Source organism: Acinonyx jubatus, chromosome E4 (genome assembly GCF_027475565.1).
Source record: "Acinonyx jubatus isolate Ajub_Pintada_27869175 chromosome E4, VMU_Ajub_asm_v1.0, whole genome shotgun sequence".
Taxonomy (NCBI): domain Eukaryota; kingdom Metazoa; phylum Chordata; class Mammalia; order Carnivora; family Felidae; genus Acinonyx; species Acinonyx jubatus.
The window spans coordinates 3,979,475-4,002,556 of NC_069395.1; the positions used below are offsets into that span (position 1 = coordinate 3,979,475).

The 23,082-nt window shown below is 57.1% G+C and overlaps 2 protein-coding genes across 3 annotated transcripts in view; both read left to right on the plus strand.

Annotated features, from left to right (window-relative positions):
- Positions 1 to 13,064, plus strand: part of CADM3 (cell adhesion molecule 3) — a 30,162-nt gene extending 17,098 nt beyond the window's left edge. The window contains exons 2-10 of one of the 2 annotated variants that reach the window (XM_027048430.2): positions 668 to 769; positions 2,817 to 2,957; positions 3,448 to 3,600; positions 4,261 to 4,398; positions 4,716 to 4,886; positions 7,013 to 7,103; positions 7,425 to 7,594; positions 10,042 to 10,167; positions 11,899 to 13,064. In XM_027048430.2, the coding sequence (XP_026904231.1) occupies positions 668 to 769; positions 2,817 to 2,957; positions 3,448 to 3,600; positions 4,261 to 4,398; positions 4,716 to 4,886; positions 7,013 to 7,103; positions 7,425 to 7,594; positions 10,042 to 10,167; positions 11,899 to 12,017 (1,211 nt within the window). In that variant the 3' untranslated portion in view covers positions 12,018 to 13,064. The remainder of the gene's footprint in view (positions 1 to 667; positions 770 to 2,816; positions 2,958 to 3,447; positions 3,601 to 4,260; positions 4,399 to 4,715; positions 4,887 to 7,012; positions 7,104 to 7,424; positions 7,595 to 10,041; positions 10,168 to 11,898) is intronic. The other variant, XM_027048431.2, reaches the window with a different exon arrangement.
- Positions 13,065 to 14,066: 1,002 nt separating this feature from the next.
- ACKR1 (atypical chemokine receptor 1 (Duffy blood group)) lies at positions 14,067 to 17,288 on the plus strand. The gene is made up of 2 exons (XM_015085394.3): positions 14,067 to 15,867; positions 16,267 to 17,288. The coding sequence occupies exons 1-2, from the start codon at positions 15,844 to 15,846 to the stop codon at positions 17,260 to 17,262; spliced, it is 1,020 nt and encodes a 339-aa protein (XP_014940880.3). The 5' UTR covers positions 14,067 to 15,843; the 3' UTR covers positions 17,263 to 17,288.
- The last annotated feature ends 5,794 nt before the right edge of the window (positions 17,289 to 23,082 follow it).

A 23,082-nucleotide genomic window follows, 5' to 3' on the forward strand; every position in this document is an offset into this window, starting at 1 on the left:
CAGGGGGCGGGGCAGGAGGAACACGGCGAGCTGCGCACCCCATGCAGCAGGTGGCGGCCTCCAGCCCAGCGCGGCCCCGTCTGCACTGGGAGGGGCCTCAGCTGGAAAGTAACAGAGCTCTGGGCTTGGGATCCGGCATTTCACTTCCCGTCTGTGTCCTTCGGCTCGTGTGACCTTGGGCAAATCACTGCATTCTGCGTCCGCGCTGCATTACAAGAATGATAAGACCAGCGGGTGTGTTTCACAGGTTTATTAAAAGGATGAAGAGTGAAAGTATTTCCTGATTATTAAACCTGCCGTTGTGGTGTAGCAGAAAGAATCCTGGCTAAGGAATGAACAGTCTTTCATTTGCTGGCATGGCCCTCACCGAGTGACTTTTCACCGCTGTAGGCTCCATTGTGCTCACCTGCAGAGTGGGAGAACCGGACCAGAAGATCTTTCAGATCTCCTTGGGCTCTGACATTATATGGCTGACTGGTGACACTTAGCACCCTCCTGGCAAATCCCCCGCCTCCCGGAGGAAGACCTCACTCGCTTCCTCAGAAGGGATCCCGGGAGAGCCCGCTTTCCAGAGGGGCCTGTCCTCTCCCCACCCCCAGCAACCCAAGTGTCCCGAGGGCAGCAGCCAGTATGTAGGGCTCATCCTTGATGGAGATTCTCTCCCCAGGCTACTGGCAGGAGCAGGATTTGGAGCTGGGAACTCTGGCTCCACTCGGCGAGGCAATCAGCTCCACAGTCTGGAGCAGCCCTGACATGCTGGCCGGTCAAGGTGAGAATCCAGGCCCCTCGTCACGATGTCCCTCGGTTCCCTCCACCACATCCTCACATCATCTCCCACTCATGCTGCCTCTGCCCTCTGTCCCCACTCCCCTCATTACCGCACAGCGCCTTCTCCCCTCCATCTGACATTTTAGCTCTTAGTTCCACACCACCGACCCCTCTCACGCCTACGCCTCTTCCTTTACTCCAGTACAGAGACCTCTGCATCTCTACACCTTTTTCCAAAAATAAAATGACGCCAGGAGGCGTGTATTACTCAGGATAAACAGGTTCTGGAAGACACAACTGAGGTAGAATTCTTCAAAGGGACCCAGGGAGAGCAGGATTACACGTCAAAACTTGGTATATGGCTGGCAGTAAATGAAAGGTCTCCCAGCCCTTTTCGTTCAGATATTTCAGGGATAAATCACGTCCCAGTTTACTCCGCCAGCTCCGTCTCTGGCTCGCTAATCTTAAAAAATCGTAGTTTTAAGATTCTAGTTAGGTGGTTACTTGAGGAGCATTCCAACGGAAAGGCCACTTGCACTGAGAGAGTCAGACCGAGTTCCAGTCCCAACTGGAATCACTGATTCTAGAATGCTCGTAGGCAATCACCCCACCTCCATTGCCTCATTGTCTACATCCGTAAAATGAGGGAATCGGATTCCGTGATCCCATAAGATCCCCCTCAGTTCTGTTATGATTCCAAACACGAAAACCAGCGGCAAGACTTTGTGCTCCCGTGTGTAGACAGCCCCCCTGAAGCAGGATTCCTGTTGTCAACCCCAGCACAGGCCACCTTGACTCCTCAGGGGCCCCTTCTCTGTGAGGAGCATTCATTATGCATTTCTTGGAAAAGGAGCTCCGGTAGCCAAAAAAGAAAGGAATACCAGACAGGGCAGGGGTAAGGTCAGCGCCGTAGGGAACATGGGGATTGTTTAAAATTACTCAATCAGGGACTGGAGGAAGTAAGTCTCTTGGCCTCCTAGTCAGAGAAGAATGGTGCTGGTTAACTAGGTGAGTGCCACAGAAGAGATGCTACAGAGGCTTGGGAATCAGAGCTGGAAGGCGTTGTTTATTTTAGTTCTGTGGGGGTCACTGCCATGGGGGTCACAGAAAGTCCCGGAGACGAGGGAATCCACCCTGGGAGCAGAATCCACGCCGAGGGGAACACGGAACCACGGTGGGTGGAGGAGGAAGCGAGTGTCACGCGGGGAGGGGGCCGGGCGAAGCCAACTAAAAGGCACATTTGGGAGTCAAATGGCCCATCCATCCGATACCTTATTCGTCCTTTCTGTCGTTGTTCAATTTGACTAGAGAGGGGTGAGAAAGCGTTGCCATCGCACGGAAGGGAAAATTTTAATCCTTTACTCTTTAAAATAACACGGGGGGTGGGGGGTGATTCGGGTTGGTGTGTTGAGAGGCGGGTTGTCCTGACCCTGGAAGAAATGTGAGTTACGGATGCAAGGAAGCTACGGTGGGAGGAGGGGCGAAGTCTGTGCCAAAATGTTTGGGTTCTTCTGTTTTGTTGAATCTTTTTTGTTACTTCTTGCACAGTTTTCTCAGCTCCCTCTTATGTCAACGAATGGGGGACCCGAGGCTGGCTTGGCCCCTCCTCACTTTTAGTTTCGGGGTTATTCGTCCCAAGCGCCTCTCCTGTTCTCGCTCTCACCTGCAGCCGGAGGCAGGAAGGGAGAGCCTGGAAGGCAGGTGCGTGTGCGTGCTTTCAAAGTGCAGTCTCTCAGGAAAGAGACGTGCACAGTGCTGTGTGTAGATTTGGGCGCCTCTATTCCTCTAAATGCCGTGGCCCTGTCCGTTCACTCAGCAAACATCCAACAGGTGACTGTTTCTCTGTGGATTGCAAGCAAGAGGAAATAAGGTCTGTCTCCCCTTCCCCGCCACCTCTGTTCCTTCCCCCCCGCCCCACAACGACGCCTTCAGAGAACGCAGACGCCTGGGCCTTGGACGGTCTGGGTTAGAGGAGGTGGTACTTTGGCCCAGAAGTGGGTGGCGGGGCAGGGCTTCCCCACGAGGCTAACCCTCTGGTGCTCCTGCAGATAGCCAGCCCTGGACGTCTGATGAGACAGTGGTGGCTGGTGGCACCGTCGTGCTCAAGTGCCAAGTGAAGGATCATGAGGACTCATCCCTGCAGTGGTCTAACCCGGCCCAGCAGACTCTCTACTTTGGGGAGAAGAGAGGTAGTGTCCCAAGTTTCCTGTCTCCGGGGAAGGCGGGGGGGCGGGGAGGGGGGAAGGGGTACTGTGGGCTGGGGCAGGTGCACCTGTGGTCCAGAGGCTGAGCACCAGGAAAGCACACTGGGCTCTTCAACTGACTCCAGAGAAATCTCGGCGTCACAGCTCTGACCTGAGCCGTGCATGGTCCTACAGGGTCTCGGCATGCCTACACCCCAGAGGAGCCCTAAGATTTAGCTGGTGTCAGAGTTGCCCCCACGGACTTGACGAGGAAGCCCACAAGATCCAAGTCTACTGTTCTGAGCATCCCTGAGGCCGCTGTCCCCAGCGGCTCAGCAAAGTGGCTGGGACATAAAGGCAGCTCAGTCCCTGGAGCCGTGTCCCCTGCCCTCGACCACACTAGACCCCTTCTCCCCAAGATGCTAGCCTGGGACTGGGAGGTGAGCATGACAGGTGCCAGTGAAAGCCCCGCCCCCCTTTCTGCCAATTTCCCCAGCCCTCCGTGACAATCGGATCCAGCTGGTCAGATCTACTCCGCACGAGCTCAGCATCAGCATCAGCAACGTGGCGCTGGCGGACGAGGGCGAGTACACCTGCTCCATCTTCACCATGCCCGTGAGGACCGCCAAGTCCCTCGTCACCGTGCTCGGTGAGGCTCCCCACCCCAGGGGCTCCGCAGCACGCTGCCTGGCAAACCCAGCTCCTAGGTGAGCCCCTGAGGCAGCCAGGGGCCAGGCCAGGTCTCCAAGCATCGGGAGAAGTTCAGTCCGTGCTTCCTTTGCCGCGGAAGGAAATGCAAAGCGCTCTGGGTTCTATCTAGCCCTTTCTCCTCTACTTACTGTTTGCTCTGGGGGAAACCCCTTACCCTCTCTGAGCCTGAATCTCCTAACCTACGACAGGCAGATGCTAACATCCATTCCACGTGCCTCCCAAGACCGGAGGAGGGAAACAGGGGAAGTGTTTGCTGCGCGTGATTATAATGTCCAAGTAACCGCAGCTGCTTACGTGCTCTTCTCCGGGTCCTATGTTTCCATCTCCTTCTCTCCCCCCTGGAGCTTCCCACCAACTCTTTAGCCACCCAGCCGCGCGGTGGGGTGTCAGGTCACGCATCGCACCTTCCCTACTGGTCCTTAGGGAGGAGGCCAGAGACAAACATGATTTCTCTAGTCTTCTACCCACTCGAAACCAAAGCAGGACCCAGGTATCCTGACCCTCAGAGAGGCCATCTCTGCAGGGAGAGCTGAGGTCACCTGAGGGTGCCTCTCCTTCCTATCTTGGCCATCCCCCCCCCCCTCCCGCTCCATGGCAGGAATCCCACAGAAGCCCATAATCTCTGGCTATAAGTCATCATTACGGGAAAAAGAAACAACCACCCTAAACTGTCAGTCTTCTGGAAGCAAGCCTGCAGCCCAGCTGACCTGGAGGAAAGGTGACCAAGAGCTCCACGGTAAGACCCCCCTGCTTTGGGGTTCAGGAGGAGGTGGCCGGGCGAGGGAGGAACAGAGGCGTGCGTGTCTCCGTGTCTGTGTGTGTGCACATCCGCAGGAGGAGAAGGACAGATATTCCGTGCACACTCGTGTGTGTGTATGTGTGTGTTAGGGCTACGTTCTCCCTGTGTGTACATAACCATTTCACAACTCTCTAAGTGTGTCTAAGTTGAGACTCGCCATCTGTACGTCTCCCGTGGGGCCCGCACTGTATCTGTGCGTCAGGGCTCACTCTGCGCCCGTGTGTGCGCGTGTGCGTGTCTGTTCTGCACTCCAGGGGAACCGACCCGCGTCCAGGAAGATCCCAACGGAAAAACCTTCACCGTGAGCAGCTCAGTGACCTTCCAGGTTTCCCGGGACGATGACGGGGCAGACATCGTATGCTCTGTGAACCACGAATCTCTAAAGGGGGCTGACAGATCCGCCTCTCAGCGCATCGAGGTTCTATGTATGTTGTGGGCTTGTGGGTGGAGCGGGGTCAGGTATGAGCTGGGGGTGGGGAAAGGAGGCACAGGTAAGTGAGGAGATGACAGCACGAGGTGACAGCACGAGGCCAAGGGCGGGCAAGCTGTCCCGTAAAGGGCCCAAGAGCAAACATGTTAGGCTCTGGGGGCCGCGTGGTCTTAACTAATCCACTCTGCCGTTGCTGCAGGAAAACAGCCGTAAATGGTATGTAAACAAAGTAGCGTGGGTGTGTTCCAATAAAACTTTATTTACAAAAACACGGAGCTGGCAGGATTTGGCCCGAAGGGCAAGTTTACCAAGCCCCGATCTAGGCCAGGCTTATGCAGCCAGATTGTAAACTGTGGTGTACGTGTGACAAGTCAGGAGTCAGAAGATGCAGGTTCCAGTCTGCCCTCCACCACTTCCAGGTCATGGGGGTTGAGGAAATAGCTTTACCCCATTGAGCTTGACTCTTTATTTGTAACATGAGAAAATGAACATGGCGGTCACTGAGGCCCCTTCTTAGACCAACATACTGTGATTTCCCAGACTTTCCTGGCGGTCCTTCCCGTCTGCCCCAGCTGTGGTGTTCTTGGGATTCACAGTCACTACCCTGAGCCTTTCCAAGGGTCCCCATCTCTCTGTGGAATCTGCCTTGAGTACGGACAGGGCACATCCACCCTCACCTCAGGAGATTTGGAACTTTTCCGAGTGGGAGGAACTAAGACGAAAGGAAGTGCAAAAGCAGAAGATAGAGAATTACTCTTGTCCTAACTTATCTAGAGGCGGGCCATTTTCCTAAAATAATTCCAGTGCTTCACCTTTTTTATGGAAGATCCAGGACCGACATCGGTGCTCTTCAAACTAATTGCTAGACCCATTGCTGAAGCCCATTGCTGAACGTGAGGCAGGTTTGGGGTGACGTCACTTCCGCTGGGCAGACTCGCAAGCTGGAGGCAGCTGGCCCGGATCCCAGCTGTGGTGCCACCAGTGACTAGCTGTGTGTCTTTCACCAAAGCTCGCCACCTCTCAGTGGCTTTTCCCCTTACTTCACGGAATTAACGTGAGGATCGAGGGGAAAATATATGAAAGAACTTTGTAAACTTCTATATCGCTGTGAGGTGCCTCTCTGCTCATTAGTTATGAGCGTGGGGACCCCTGGCCTTGGGATCGTTTCCCCCAGGCCCTGGTCCCTGACCAGGGCTCCGAGGGCCCTCCCCTGTCTGAACCCCAAAGACTTCTCTATTAGGTAGCAGGCCATCTGGCACTGGCTCCCTCTAGGCCCAACTGCGATCAGCAGTCAGTCAACAAATGCCATACCCCAGGCACTGTGCTAGACTTTTCTGTGGTTGTGGGACCCTGGAACCCCCATTCTCTCATCTGGCCTGATTCTTTTTGTCCTGTTTGATCTGATGGAAACACGTCCATTAACTGGGTGTTAAGATTGGCTCTGTCCTCAGGGGAAGCTTGGCCTCTTTATCTGTTGTTCTAAACCGGCATCTGGTTGCATTGTTCTGTGAGGCCATCTGGACCTAGCATGCTAGCAGCCCGATGGTGCCAGTGGTAGATGCCATTATTCCGTCACAGAGCCCATCTATATCGTGTCAGTGCCTTTTTGCAGCCAAAATATGACCCCTGTCTCTTGTTGTTGCAAAGCTCTTCCTTCACTTTTGGGCTGACCACTAAAAATGATGCTCTGTGTGCAAGTGTCACTCCCGGCTTAAACTCCCGTGCAGAGCAGAGAGGATTGAGCGATTGTGAGCTCAATAAATGACCAAGTTCAAGTTCACTGGTTCTGTCAGAAATGTGGATTACGTCCCATTTATGTGCTGGGCACAGGTGCACCCGTGAACCCTCCTCAGCTCCCTGTTAGGATGCCCCTTCGGGTCCCACCAAGCACAGACCTTCAGAAATCCTACCTCTACGAGTTTGCAGTGAGTGCGAGTCTCACGCACGTTCAGTAGCGACAGTGGACTTGGCTTGCAAAAGGCAAAGGGCGGCGGCCCCGTCCCTGGTCCCGTAGGCTCCTGAGGGGTAAAGGCTGTCATACACGGCTTGGTGACGGTGAGGTGGCGGCCCTCTCCTGGACGCTGGGACAGTTTTGCCCTGACATCACTTCCTTCTCCACAGACACACCAACGGCGAAGATTAGGCCAGACCCTCCGCATCCCCGTGAGGGCCAGAAGCTGTTGCTTCACTGTGAGGGTCGCGGAAATCCCGTGTAAGAAGATCCACTTCCCTGCCACACCTCTGTACCTCAGACTGTGATCTGCCCTTAGTCCCCATCTCCCTCCTACCGTTGCTCCCCTGTCCAGCACCATCCATCCTCTGACTGTTTCTCTTACAAAGCAGCAGAAAAGGTCACCCCCTGGCTGTCCCCGAGGTCCCCAGGGGCACCAAGCCACAGTCAGACACAAGTTAGAAAATCTCCTTCATCCTCACATCGAACCCTCCCTCCGAGCAGCTTGTGTCTGTTTTTGTTCCCCTTCTGTCCCCCTGGCCTGCTCTCCCCCTAACATGTGTGATTTCTCTGCCTCCACAGCCCCCAGCAGTACCTGTGGGAGAAGGAAGGCAGTGTGCCCCCGCTAAAGATGACCCAGGAGAGTGCCCTGATCTTCCCCTTCCTCAACAAGAGCGACAGCGGGACCTACGGCTGCACAGCCACCAGCAACATGGGCAGCTACAAGGCCTACTACACGCTCAACGTGAACGGTGAGCCCCGCTCCGTCCACCCCGCACTCTGCCTCTCCATCTCCTGAGAGCACCCCTCACCATGCACGGGGCCAAGTGAGTGGACAGGAGCCCGCCATGGGAGGGCCTGGGCCTCGGTCTCTGGGTCCACTCTGGAATGTGTAATACAGGACAATCAACACAATAGCGGGCTCTGGTCTGCCTCTGGTTAGCACTGGTGGCCCACATGATGCCGTCATTGCACCCCTGCACTCCCCCTCCCCGCACCCCTACACCCACTCTGGCAGAGGCCCCAGAGTCTCTCCGGGGCAGCTGTGGGGGTTTCCCTGTCCAGTGGGCTGCCTCTCCCGTGACCAGTATGGGAGGCGTGCCGCTGCACTCCTTGCTGCAGACCTTGGCCACAGCAGAGTGGGTCGAGGCAGAACACAGAGATCCACTTGTACTCGGCTGAGGCCCAGGGCATTTCCTCTGACGCCCTGTCTTCCAGAGATGCTAGTGATGCTTCTTCTCTGAAGTTCTCCCCGAAGGTGTGACCACAAAACCCAGCTTCAGGAAGAGTGACAGGCTAGCACAGAGGTCCCTTTACTGGAGAGTTGGCAGAAGTCTGGAAGATCCCAATGGCAGTGGGGTCCCACCAGAAAACCTCACAAGCCTTTCCTGAGAATAGGGGAGATCCACTGTCGGGGGAACAGCAGGGACTCCCTTATTGGAAATGCCCGTTAAATCAGCGAGGTGATGGCAGTTGAGGCTCCCATAGATAAGAGACCTGAGACCTTGGGATGAGGATGTTTGTGTAGATGGGGTGATTCTGGCTCCACGGGCAGACGTCAGCATGTGGGAGCTGCCTCCGCACGACAGAGCTCTTGTAGGATGACAGCAGCAAGGCTGAGGTCCAGTGTTGGCCCCCAGAGCTCCCGCAGCCAACTCTGATGGCACTGGCAGTGAGAGAAAGTTCTGGCGCCCCTGTGGTTGGTCTCCTGCTGGTCCCACCCCCACCAGTGGTCCCTCCGACATGCCTGCTTCAGTGCTGACACCTGGTGGTAGGAGGGGGTCCTGCATTTTCCTCCAGGAGGATCCTAAGCAGTCCTTGATGCCACCAGCCTGGAAGGAAGAAATGGAGTTCTACCTAGAGACGGGGATCTGTAACTGATGGCCGTGGGAAGCTGTGTTTATCTAAGAGATTTCCACTTCCATAGCCCCTGGAACAATGATCCAGGATTATTATTATTATTATTTTTAATGTGGACCGTATCACCTACTGCTTGGGAGAAAGACGGGGGTAGCCTCCCTCCTTTTCTTCCGCCTTAACACCCTCACACCCACCCCATCATGTCATGGAGCCCCAAGGCCCATCCTCTCCCTCCCTCCCAAGCAGAGCAGAAAAAAAAGGCCAAAAAACCAGAGCGTAAATGTTTTCTTTTCAAATTAGGCATAGACAGGCAAGGAACCAAAAAGCTGCCCAGCCAAGCCTGAGGAGACATGGTAGGAAACACAAAATACATAAGGAGTCAGTGAGGCCTCAAGACTCAAGCAGAGTCTGTGGGAAAACAGTGGCTTTCCCGTGGGTGGAGGAGTTATATCTACGGCTAATGCAATTTTGGACACATCCAGCCTATGCCCTGGGCCTGGGCACCATCTCCTCAGATATTTGGGACTTGGACTAAGCTGGTGCTGTCCTTGGCATGCCTGTGGCCCAGGCTGTGCTCTGAGGATCTGTCCCCTGTAAATGCTGCAGTGGAGGGCGGTTTCTCTAATCTGATGGCGGAGACATGGGCCACCGTGGGAGGAAAGCAGTGGGGGCCATCCATGAAGGAAGGTCTCTTTGCCTTTCCCATAAACCTCTGGATGCTGGATGTGAGGCTGGAGTCCCAGACCTCCCAGGTGAGACATGCTGGAGGACTGGGATGTAGCTGGAACCCCAAACTTCTCCGCAAAGAGGGAGCACTGGTCATTACACAGCATTGCCTTCTGTAAGGTGCTGCCAGAGTTCCCAATTCTTGGCTTTGTCCACCAGACAGACCTCCTCGATCTGGTCTCAGGGCAATAGGTGAACAGACTGGGAAGCCCCCCGACAGAAGCCAGGTCTGGACATCAAGCAGGCAGGAGGGGAAGAGGGCATGATGACAGGGAAGGAATACTCTGATACCCGCTGAAAGTCGAAGCAAGAGAGAGAACGAGAAATGATGGAAATGTTAAAGCTACTTGGACCAAAGCTTCGGTGCCACGGACACAATCTAAAGGGTTGAGTGTGAGCAGATTTATCAGCTTATTCGTGAAGACATAATTTGTTTTATAATTACTGCGTTCCAGACAAGGGTACAAAATAAGGTTTATCCCCTCTGCCGTGTGACGCGCTCCATTCTCCTGATGTCGGCCCGTGTCCTGTGCTGTGTACGATACCCATGGCCGGAGATGCTCTAAGACAAGGGCTCTTCCCAGGTCTGACTGTGTGCGTCCCCTCCCTGCAGACCCCAGCCCAGTGCCCTCGTCGTCCAGCACCTACCACGCCATCATTGGTGGGATCGTGGCTTTCATCGTTTTCCTGCTTCTCATCCTGCTTATCTTCCTGGGCCACTACTTGATCCGGCACAAAGGTCAGAGGCAGCAGGGGGCTGGGGGGCAGGTGGGGAGGCAGCAGGGGGCTGGGGGCAGGCCTTTGGAGACTCAGTGGCCCCTTGGAGTGTGAGAGGAGAAAGGAGGCAGCCAGCCCTGCGATGACTGAGCGCCACCAACCCCGCAGTAGAGCCCGATCCCTCGGTGATCTTCCCACTCAGCCAGCTGCTGCTCCCACGCCGCTCTGCCTCCAGGGTCTCCTGCTTGAAGGCAGAGACCAGCCCGAACTGCCTCTCTGTCCCATCCTGTCCTGCACTTTCTTGCCTTCTCATCTACCTGTCCTCTGATTCCGGGGCCCCTTGTCCCTATACCATCTCTTCCCACCTCCCCTTATCCATGCCCACAGACCCTCCTCTCAGGCGCTCCCCTCTGCAACTGCTTTAGCCAGCAGCCCAGTGCTTGGGCGGACCCGGATCTCGGCTGCCTGCTGAAGGGCTGAGCTGCAGTTTCCCTGTCCCCATCTAGGGTGTGTGTGTGCACACGCATGTCCTTACACACATACACATGCACACATACACATACAGGTACACGTTCCACATGCAGGTGCACACACACACATACACACAGGTACCCACACACACATGCACACAGGATGTGCACACATACATGCTTATGCACACATGTGCAGACACACACATGCACACATACACATACAGGTACACGTTCCACATGCAGGTGCACACACACATACTCACAGGTACGCACACACATGCACACAGGATGTACACACATACATGCTTATGCACACATGTGCAGACACACACAGGCACACATACACATACAGGTACACGTTCCACATGCAGGTGCACACACACATATACACATAGGTACGCACATACACATGCACACAGGATGTGCACACATACATGCTTATGCACACATGTGCACACACACATGCACACATACACATACAGGTACACGTTCCACAAGCAGGTGCACACACATACACAGGTACACACACACATACATGCACACAGGATGTGCACACATACATGATTATGCACACATGTGCAGACACACACACATGCACACATACACATACAGATACACGTTCCACATTCAGGTGCACACACACACACATATACACACAGGTACACACATACACATGCACACAGGATGTGCACACATACATGATTATGCACACATGCAGACACACACATACAGGTACACGTTCCACATGCAGGTGCACACACACATGCACACAGGATGTACACACATACATGCTTATGCACACATGTGCATACACACATACAGACAGGTACACATTCCACACACAGGTGCACACACATGCACACACACAGGCACACACGTGTACATACATGCGTACTCCTATACACAGGTCCATGCACGCTTGAGCACACATGTGCAGACATGTATGCACACGCATACACACGTGCACACATATACTCGCGTGCACACGCATGCATGCAGGCACACACACGCACCTATACACACACATACTCACATGCACACACACATGTGTACATGCGTACACGAACATGCACTAACACGCACGCTTTTTTGCCTGTATTATAAATGAGATTCTAATTAAGGTTAGCATTCATTAATTCGTGGGGGCATGGTCAGGTGATGGATGTTGACAGCAAGATGCAAACTGGGTCGGGCGGGGAAGAAGGCTCTAGGAGCAGGTGCGGTGGGTGGGCGAGGCCGGGGCAGGGGGCTTCAGAGGTGTGGAAACTGCCTCTCCCCAGGAACCTACCTGACACACGAGGCCAAAGGCTCGGATGACGCCCCAGATGCAGACACAGCCATCATCCACGCAGAAGGCGGGCAGTCGGGCGGGGATGACAAGAAGGAGTATTTCATCTAGAGGCGCCCAGCCACCTCCTATGCCCCCAGGGGCCCTGCGGGGACTGCCGGGGCCATCGCCAACCTGGACTTGTACAGAGCGACCCCAGGGCCGCCCCTCCCGCTTGCTCCCCGGCCCCCCCACCCCCCTGTACAGAATGTCTGCTTCGGGTGCGGTTTTGTACTCGGTTTGGAATGGGGAGGGAGGAGGGCGGGGGGGAGGGAGGGTTGCCCTCAGCCCTTTCCGTGGCTTCTCTGCGTTTGGGTTATTATTATTTTTATAACAATCCCAAATCAAATCCGTCTCCAGGCTGGAGGGGCAGGGGCCCGGGGTGAGGAAAGCTAAAGGCCCTGGTGTGTTAGGAGGAGGGCGAAGGCGGAGGGGTAAGGACAGGACTCTGAGCCGGGCTGGTGGGGGGGCGGGTGCCCTCTCCAGCCCCGCGTCCTCCACCTGGCTTTCTCCGGGGAGGGGATGGGGAGGTGTGGGGAGGTGGTGGGCGGAAGCCGCAGGGGGCCCTCCCTCTGCTGGCCAGCCGCACACCTCGAGCTGGGGACAGGGAACCAGGCGCCGCCCCGTCGCCTCCCCCCTCCTCCACCACGGCGGGAGAGGGGCGAGCGGGGGGGGGGGGGGGGGGGGGGGGTCCCGAGGAGGCGTGACCTGCAGGTGGCAGGCAGCCAGGCAGGGACCCCGGGCCTCGCCCCGGGGCGGATGCAGGCCCCCGCGAGGAGGCGTGGGTCCTGGCAGAGGACCTCGCAGAGGCAGAGGAAGGATGGCAGAGATGGCGTGGACCCCTGGGCCCCCTCCGCGGCCGGGGAAGCCGGGCCCCTCGGGGGCGGCGCAGAGGAAGGCTGTCCCCTCCCAGCTCCGGCAGCTGTGGGAGCGGCGCCGCCCCGGCCCCCTCGCGCTGACCCGAGCCCCGAGCCCTGACTGTCGCTCGGCAACCACTCCTCCATGGCATCGCTCGGCAACCACTCCTCCCCGGCTTGTGCCGCCTGCACCCCTTCCCGTCCCCTCAGCAGCCAGGCAGACATAACAACAAAAATACTAAAAGGAGCTTCACTGCACTGAGCTGTTTCCTGCCCAGACGAGGGGAGTGATGTGAACTCTGCGGGGGTGTGGTTGTCGTGTCTGTGCTTGTGTGTGTGTGTGTGTGTGTGTGCACGTGTGTGTGTGTGCGTGCACGCGCGTGTGAAAGAGAGACAGAGAGAGGGCCCCGGGGCAGGCGGGCGGGTGGGAGGCGGCAGGACGCGCCAAGGAAGGGCTTCGGGGGCAGGGGAGCCCTGTTCGGGCTGCGTCCCTCGCCTGGGCTGCCGCTGCATCCCCGCACGTCCCAGGCCACCCTCGGTGCCCGCCTGTCGCGGAGAGAACAGTCCCAGAATGTGTTTTGCTCGGCTGTCCGTCTTGTCTCTCCCTCAGACACGGAGCATCCAAACCCTGCCTCGATTTCCCTTCTCAGAGCCATGGAGTCAGTGCCGCAGCCTTTGCTATGCACGCCTCAGGCCTGTCCCCGGCACTGACCCCGGAATGGCCACGGTCACTTCTCTCCCGGCCCCGTGCGTAGTCGCTACCCTGCTCAGCGGGCGCTGGGGCTGAAGCCCGTCTCCTTCCCATCTCCACCCCTGCCTTCGATTTTCTGTCTTCCTCTGTTGCCGTGGAGATGAGGTTGCGCGCCCTCCCTGTCCTGCTGGGGGCGCCCTGCCTCAGAGCCAGAGCCCCTTGGCCCCGCTCCCCGCTCCAGCACGTCCTCCCTGAGGCCTGCCCACACCCCCCTCAGTTCAGGTAATGCCCTCGCGAATCTTCCAGCCGCTGGTCAGGGCCCTCGGGCACCACAGGCACCCCCGCCTGAGCCGGGGCGCCCCCGACCTCACAGCAGCAAGGCGGCCCGGGGCCCCAGGCCCGTGGGCTCCCTGTCTCCCAGCACCCGCTTATGGGAAAATGACCTTTCCTCTTTGAGCTGAACCACTCTGTCCATATTACACAGAAGCCATATTTGTACGGGGGGGGCGGGGGGAGGGGCCGTCGTGCTGTGTGTGTCTGTCTGTGGGGTGGGGGGACGGGAGCAGGGAGGGGATCGTGTATCTTTATAATCTTTCTAACTCTCCTGTGCTGATCTCAGAGGGGCCACCCTCAATATATCTGGATTATCCGTGTCGTCCGGCTGCCTCCTTCTTCCTGCCCTTGCCCCCGTGGGGATGTGTGCGTGTAAGGGCTTCTGCCGGTGTCCCCTGCACCTGCCGGGCCGCTCGCCCGAGGGCATCTCTGATGGAAACAACAGAACTCTCCAAGGGAGAGAAGGGTGTTCGCCCCCCTTGGGCTGGGTCCGTGCCTTCCAGAGTGTGCGGGGTGGGGCCCTGGACTGCTCCCCGCTGCCCTCTGCCTGGCGGTGCTGGAGGAGATGGAATCAGAGGCACCGTCAACCCCACTGCAGGAGAGACCCCCCCCCCAGCCCCCGCCAGAGCCACTGTCCAACCCGCTCACGTTGAACCTGAACTGAGCTGGCACCCTGGGGGGAATGGGGACCATCTGTGTGAGGGACCCCCCCCCGTGTGTCTTTGCTTCCCCCCTCTGGCCGCACGCACCCCAATATAGATGAGAAAGAGCCACCTGGTGAAACTGAGTGAAAACATCCCATGCTTTCTTGGAATGAAATAGTGTCACCTAACGGGCCCCTATCTCATCCTTCTGACTCCGATGCTCCGTGACTCCCCCCTCCCAACGTCCGGGCCCTCTCCCCACCCAAGAGAGAATAAAATGCAGGGGTGGGGAACGAAACAGCAGAGACCGTGAGAAGCAGCGGAGGGGAAGGGGCAGCGGAAGAACAGAGGCGTTGGCTCAGGGGGACGCGTCCGCAGAGCGAATGCTTTCCCTCTACCAGCCCGAGAGCCATCGAAGCCCCCAGCCCTGCGAGAAACTTCACATTTGGTAGGACGCCAGCCCAGTGTAGCAGCTCCAGAGGTGTGACGGCCCCCGACAGAAGTATGAACAGAGATTACCCCATAGGCAGCATTTTTAAAATCCTCTGTCCCATCCTCCCCCAGGGGCTGCTCTGACTCGTCACACTGTGTGTGGTGCTTGCATGGAGAATGCATTCACCGCGCCCACAGGTGGCCAGACAGATACCCAGTCACTCCCCGAAGCAGCTTCATTGTGCAGCCTGGGCAACTGCCCCCCAGCCCTTCCCCTACTCACGCAGGACCGGCCAGACGCCTGCCTGACACCCAGCACTCAGATCCGTGCGCGGGGCACACAGCACGCAGCCACCTACACAGACAGGTGCACGGGCCCCTCAGGCTGTGAGCGTCCCCAGGATCCAACCCCAGGCCCCACTGACACGCCCCCCCCCCCACACACAAACATGTCGCCCTGGATCCAGTTCAAGGGGATGGAGCAGCAGCGAGAGTCATCGACTGTCCTTTCCCTCCACTTTCCCAGCACGCCTCTTATCTCTGTCTTGCGCGTAACCCCTGGCCCTCTCTTCCTTCCTTGTGCCTGAAGGATCCGTCCTGGCTGGAAAGCCCCCTGGCTTCTCAGCCTCCCTTTCCACCTGTGGGAAAATACCCACTATCTGGTCGCCACCTTTTTCCTTTCCCGAGTGCAGGTCCCACTGGCGGAATCCAACCTCAAAACAGGAAGCCCTGCGCTGGTGCCCCCCGCGGGCCTGAGGCCGAGACAGGCAATGGGCGTGGGGCAAAGGCTTCCTGACTTTCCCTCTCCCCCCCGCCGCCTGGCCCATGGCCCTGCCCAGAACTGATGGCCTTCATTAGTCCCTGGCACTTATCTTGGAGCCACAGTCACTGACAGGACGTCCCCGGCCCTTGCCTCTGCCTGCTCTGAGCTCAGCGGCACCATGGGGAACTGTCTGCAGCACCGGGTGAGTGTGGGGCCAGGCCCGCGGCCCCCCACCTCTTGTCTTTCTGTCTGCCCCTCGGTGGTCTTCATACGCCTTTCCTTCTCTCCTCGTCTCTCACCCTCCCTCTTCTTCCTTTTGCTCCCTCCCACTCCGGTCTCCTGGGGCCCCCCCCACCATCATCGTCCTCACTTCCAGCCGGGTCCGGGCGCCCCGGCCCTGACGTCTCGTCCGACTCTTACGGTGCTCTCCGGTCCCCTCCCCTGCCCCTCCCTCCCAGGCTCCGGGGCTCCCAGTGCCGGCCTCTCCCACTGTCCCCCCTGCTTCCTCTCCACCTGTCCCCCTCTCCCTGCCCTCATTCCCCCGGACTCTTCAGTGGGGTAAGCCGATGATCTGATTGTCCCCTTTGGGGATGCCCTCCAGGTGGCGGATGAGGACGCTACAAAGTTCACCTTGGGAGAAGATATTTGGGATGAGTTTAATGACTCCTACGACATGAACTACAACTACAGCATTGTGGAAGCCGCCGCCCCCTGCCGCTCCTGCCCCCTGCTCGACGACTCCTCTCTGCCCTTCTTCGTCCTCGCCAGCGTCCTGGGCATCCTTGCGGGGGGAGCCGTGCTCTTTGCGCTTCTCAGGCCTCTCTTCCACTGGCGGGTCTGCCCTGAGCGGCCGGTCCTCGTACAGCTGGCCGTGGGCAGCACCCTCTTCAGTATCGTGGTGCCCATCCTGGCCCCGGGGCTCAACGGGGTGCAGAGCACAGCCCTGTGCCGCCTGGCACACTTGCTCTGGTACGGCTCAGCCTTTGCCCAGGCGCTGCTGATTGGGTGCCATGCCTGCCTGGGCCCCAAACTGGATGTGGGCCACGCCGCGGGCATCACCCTGTGGCTCACTGTGGGACTCTGGGGAGCGGCTCTTCTCCTGGGGCTGCCCGTCACGCTGGCCAGTGACACCTCCCGTGGACTCTGCTCCCTGAGCTTCAACAACAGCCCCAGGTTTCTGCCGCTTTTGCACGTGGTGGCCAGCTTTACCGCCTTCACCTTGTTGCCACTGGGCTTGATAGGTACCAAGGCGCTGACGAAAGCGTGGGGCAGGTGGCCAGGTCCCTGCGTTAGTGTCCTGTGGGTCTGGTTTGTTTTCTGGTGGCCTCACGGGGCGGCTCTGGGCTTGGACTTTCTTGTGAGGTCCAAGTCCTTGGTACTGTCCACGTGTCTGGCCCAGCAGGCTCTGGACCTGCTCCTGCACCTGGCAGAGGCCCTGGCGATACTCCACGGTGTGGCCACGCCCCTGCTCCTGGCCCTGTTCTACCACCAGACCACCCGCACGCCCCTGCCCTCCCTGCCTCTCTCGGTAAGACGGCCTTCTCACCTGGACCCCCCGGGAGGCAAGTCCCAGCTCCCTTCACACCTGTCAACCTGAATTAAAGTCCACGCTACTTTTACCGAGCTGCTGGTTTCTCGTTTTATCCAGGGACGCAGAGGAGAGGAAGGAGAATGGAGAGGGAGAGGGAGAGAGGGAGGGATTGCACACCGGACTTCCCGGCCAGCGTCTGTTTCTCTAGCTGGCCTGGGGAGAAAGTGTGCAAACACCCTCAGGGTGCACAGATGTTCTCTCTAGAGGCTACTGCTATCTCAAAGGCAAGGAGAAGAGGCACCAGAGAATGAGGGGAGCCGCTACCCCTGAAAAACTCGAAGAGATGGCTTAGCAGATGAGGAAGGAAGAGAAACTGTTGCGGAAGAGCAGGGATAGAGACCATAGGCCCCAGAGAGAGAAAAACGGAGAAGAGTGAAAGCGAGCCAAGAACGTGACTCCCCACCCTGGCTGGCTCGTCCCGCCTTCCTCTCCGCCTTCTCTCCGACACCTGTTGGCTTTGCTTAGAGATCAGGGTGGTGGGCAAGGAGGAGAGAAGCATCCTGGGGGACCTCACTTAGTCCGGGAACGTTCATTCGAGAGAATTCCCAAAGCCACTTCCCAGGAATCATCTCTCTGAAGTTTGTTTCTCGGCAGGACCCTAATCCCCATGCGTGTGCGTGCGTGTGTGTGTGTGTGTGCGCTCACGTGGGTGTACATGTGTCTCTATATGTAGGGACCCATCCATGCTGGGTGCAGGCATGAGATACCACTCGTCCGTGTGCAGCCCGCCTGCCCATCAGTGTCCGCACCACACACAGCTGTGTGCCAGCTCTGACCTCTCTCAGACCCTTCCTTCCACTTTGTCCCCCTCTCCGTCCTGGTTTTCAGGACGTGGAATCAGGATTTATGACTCAGTCCTTGCCCAAATGAGTTTTCTTTCCCCCAGCTTCTGTGCTGAGTCTTTTCTGTGTGGGATGCGTAGCGGGAACGAAACATCAAGAAGTCCAGAAGGTTGAGACACTTCAAAGGGAGGGGCCTGATCTGACTCATCTTCTGCTTAGAATCCCCCAAATTTCCCTTTCAAACCCCGGCTCCTGAAATGAACCTTTCTCGTCCCACAAGTCTTTCCCTCCACCTTCTACACCACACCCCGGTGCCCTGGGAGCCTCTCCCCCAGATACCACCCCCCCCCCCCAGCTGCATGATCCTGACCCTGGGGGCTTTTTCCTCCAAGTTTGGGCCATGGTGGGAAGCCACTGGATAAGCAGAACAACTTCTGCCACCAACAAATTCACCCTCTACCCAAGATGCCACACACAAAAACGAGTTTCTCCCTCCAACCCAATTCAAAGCTGGGGAAACTTGAGAGGGTACCTTCCCCACCTGTCTGAATCCGGATACCGCCTTTCCGCTTCCTAAAGACGCAGGCTAACCTGGTTTTCCCCTACACCGTTTCTGCTGGACTCTCCGGGCTCGGGGATAAAAGGGAGAGTGCAGGAGAGGAGCAGGCGGGAGCTAGAACAGCCCAGGCAGGCGGCAGACAGGCTCCGGAATTTTCCTGGGTGGGTGCGTGACAAAGCCTCGAAATCCGCCCGCCCCCCACCCCACAATCTCCTGTCTCCTAGCAACCACCAGGGTAGCTGCGGATTGGTACATCCTAAATGGAAAGGCGGGACCTAGGGCCGGTGGAGCCGCGGGAGGCGCGTTCTGAGACCGAAAGGAGAGACGAGAAAAATGCAGGAAAACCAGAGATTTTACAAACCTAAACTATAATAAGGCCTCCAACCACCGGTCGTGAAGACGTCACAGGCTTTTCTCTCTTACCCCCTTTGCAGCGGCTCCTGGGGACCCGCCAGCCCTGCCCTCTCCCCATCTTACTGGACATCACCCAGCCCCTCGCGGGGCCCTGGATGCCAGGCTGACCTAGTTGAGAGGCAGGGGAGGGTGTTTGCCTTCGCTGAGCCTTCCAGGGTAATCTGATGCACGTGGAGGCTGTCTTTAAGCCCCCGGGGCCGTGCCCTCCAGCCCCGGCCGGCCGGGCCTCTAGACAGAAACGGCTCCTGCTGGGTCTGGCTGGAGAGAAACCCAGACAGGCCCCCCCCATCACACCTCTCACCAAGCAAAGGCGGAGGCAGAAGCCGGTGGCTGATAAGAGGTCTGGGAGGTTGCAGCGGCCTCCCCACACTTATCTCCGGCCCATCCCAACCCAGTCCCTCTGGGCGGCCCTTCCGGTACCGTGTACTGCCCTGGGATACGCCTGCCGTGAGCCTGATCCTGACCTTGGCCATTTCTTCAAGGCTCTCCTGGAGTCCTGCCACCCCAGGCCATTGGACCCACCTCATGCTGCCAACCTCCCCCAAACTGCTCTGACTGTGGCATCTTTTCAGCGACCCCTCAAGCATCCAGATCCTGTTTCCTTAGAGCCCTTCAGAATTTAATCTTAGGGTTGGCAGGGCCGTTAGCCGTGCATGAGTTACTGGGCCCCTGGGCTAAAGGAACAATCCTCTCAGAAATAGGGGAGCAGGAGGCAAGCTCTGGGAGCAGGCCAGGCCCTGGGGAGGATCCCTCCGCACTGCCTCAGGAAGGAACACTGAGGCCCACGGTTCATACAGTCCGGGCTGGGGCCCTTCCCAGAAGATGTAGTAGGAAACAGATACCTGACCTCGCACCCTTTTTCCCAACCCCGAACCCCACAGCCCCATCATCATCATCGCCTTCCCCCAGGGGCGGCCCTCGGAGGAATCCTGATGGAAGACTTCCCTGGGATCTCAAACCCAATTCCTCGCCAGCTCTAATTGCCAGGGATTTGCATGAAAACCATCGCATGCTATCTAATTATTCTGACAACAGCAGCCGCCGTCTGGGCACAAGGAGAATCTCAGCTTTAATTAACAACAAAGCACCTTGCAGACCAATGTGACTGTTCAGGTTAATTAACAAGTCCAAGTCCTTCCAAATGGAAGGCGCACATCTTTGGGGTGATTTGGGCGGGAGGGCTGTGGGGCACGCAGGGGGCGGGGCCGGCTGAGGAAGGAGCTCCCGGCAAAAGTGGGCGTCGCCTCTGGGGCCTGGGGCCTATGTGGACAGAGGGGATCCCCAGGACACAGAGCCCCTTGCAAAACTGGTTTAGGGGAAGTGGGGGCACAGTTGTAGGGGATTTCAGCTGTCTGTGTGGAACACTTAGATTTCGGAAACCTTCTAGACACGTTTGTGTAAATGAGAGGAAGAAGTCCTCACAATTCTTAAGCATGTCTAACTGGCCACCCAGGTGTTTGGGAACTGGGTTTTGTAGCATGAGAGCCCCAACTGTCCCAACGCCGACATGTCTCTCCACGTTTCTTTGTTTTTGTTTGTACCGTATTTGGGGGGCACTCAATGTTGCCTACTACTCCCGAAGATTCCCAGAGAATGTTCTGAGCCCTGCAAACTGCGTCTTTCTGAAGGGCCCGCGGCTTGTCTTCTCCCTCGAAGTCGGGTGTTACTAGTGTTTGGGGAAGAGGGAATCATAGGTCTCTTGGGAAATCTGATGAAAGTTCCCAAGTCTCTCTTTGGGACAACAGAATATTACATCCACAGTTTGGCATGGAGTCCTTCCCCACTGCCCGTGGAGTTTAACTCTGGGCTTTCACACGAGCACGACTTCTGTGATGGATTGTGGCTTCACCTCCCCCTTGCTCCCCAAGCTTGAGGCCCAGTGACCTAAAGAATGTTCTGTTCCTTGGATGGGCAAATCCCATTTCTATTCTGGGCTTTGCACACGACATCCCTTCCGCCTGGACTGTTCCCTGTGCACTTTATGGGACCGGTCCCTTCTCATCCCTGGGGTCTCAATGCAAATATCTCCTCTTCCCAGACTGACCTTTCCTGACATGCAGTGTGATGTAGCCCCACCGCCACCCCCACGCACCCAGTTATTTTCCACCAGTTCGCCAGGAGGTTTCCAATGTGTATGCGTCATACACTGCACATGTCCCTTTTCTTCATTTGTCTGCTACCACTTTACTGCTGATCTGCACCCCCCCCCACCCCCACCACCACCAAAAAGCAAGTATCAAGAGTACGGGAGCTTTTTCTCTGTTGTGACTGGAACATAGAGCTCAGCAAGTGTGTGCTAAATATGTGAATGAATTAATTTCATAGGAATCAAGTGTGGACTCCCACCCTGGAGGGTTTCCAAGCTCCTAGGAAAGAGGAGCAAGTAAACAGCCCCAGAGCCCCCAGCTCCTCTCCGGAAGCCCCCCCAGGGTATCTCTCCGGGCCTCCAAGGGCTACACACGGCCAGGGTTGGGGGCTGAAGAGACTGGGGGACTGTCGCACAAGATTTCTGGCCTGGGAACCTGCTTCCTCTGTCAACTTTGGGCCAGTGGCAGCCAGGGGACTCACCACAGTCCCTGAACCTCAGGTTGGAGTGATGCTTGTTTTCCTTCGGGACAGTGCAGCTTTGGACAGCAGGGACAAGCCAGGAGGACTGCCATCCTTCATATTTACCTAAGGAAAAGGGAGTCCCCAGAGAGGCCCCGAAGTTCAAGGAGACTGTCTCCCACTGGCTCAGAATCAAATTTGGAGCCTGGCCACCTCTTCAGATTTGATCACACTCAGGGAGGGAACCCACACTTTTTGTGGGCCTCAGAGACATTTTGGCCTCCCTGCCATTTGTTCCTTATCATTCCTTCTCCTCAGCTTCAGTTCCAGCCCAGCTCCCCCCACCCCCATTCCCTTCCTGACCTCTGAACTCTGGCTCCTTCTCTCACCTCCCATAGCCCCACCCCCACCCACTGTGGCAATTCATTTTCTTGAAACTCTGGGCATTTAGTCAGGTTAACCCTTTAAGGCACTTAGGGGTGTGTAACTCATTTCATTTCAAAGATGTATTTTTTTTCAACGTTTTATTTATTTTTGAGAGAGAGAGAGAGAGAGAGAGAGAGACAGAGTGTGGGCAGAGGAGGGGCAGAGAACGAGGGAGACACAGAATCCAAAGCAGGCTCCAGGCTCCGAGCTGTCAGCACAGAGCCTGACACATAACCATGAGGTCATGACCTGAGCCGAAGCTGGACGCTTAGCCGACTGAGCCACCCAGGCGCCCCTAAAGGATGTATCATTGAGTGCCTACTAAGTTCAGGACCCTGGGACAGGTACCAGCAGACATAGAAATGACTCACACAGCTCTAGACATCCACATCTCCCTGGACCCATCTGGTCCCTTCCTGTCCCCTTCCTTCCTTGGTTCTCAGGATTTCCCAGCCCTCTCCTTAATAATCTTAATGGACACACAGAAACCCCATGAGACCTTGGTCACCTTGATTGCTCAGTCCAGGCTTCTATTTCACAACTAAAGACCCTTAACAAATCCCAAAGCCCCTCATCAGCGCGTGGTCCTGCCTCACTGTCACGGCCAGGAATGCTCTTTATGTACAGATGCAGAGAAGATACAAGAATGAAGGGCATTTTCCCCTTATATGCCCGGGGGGGGGGGGGGGGCGGTGGATTGTGGATGGGCAATTACCCAGAGGGGAGGGAACGGGTATGGAGCGGCGGGGGAAGAGAGTGTTTTACAAATCAGTTGCCCTTTCCTGTCAGCGACCTGACGAAGGGGTGAGGAAGAGTGGAAGGTCTGTGCTTGCAGCCCGGAGGCTCCAAAGGCCTTCTCGTGTGCCTCCTCCCTACATCCACTCCTTCGCTCTCCGGGATGGAGCCACACACCCCACGTTCCTGACTGACTGACAGAGGGAGATCCCTGGCAGTGTCGGGAGCGCAAGTGGGTTGGAGGGGAGGCCACCGGGGTAGCAGAAACCGCAGAGATGAAACACAATTTAATAGAAACTAAGGCAAAACTGCGTTTTAAAAAAACCACTTGCACAAAAACAGGATGTAAGAGACCTGACTCAA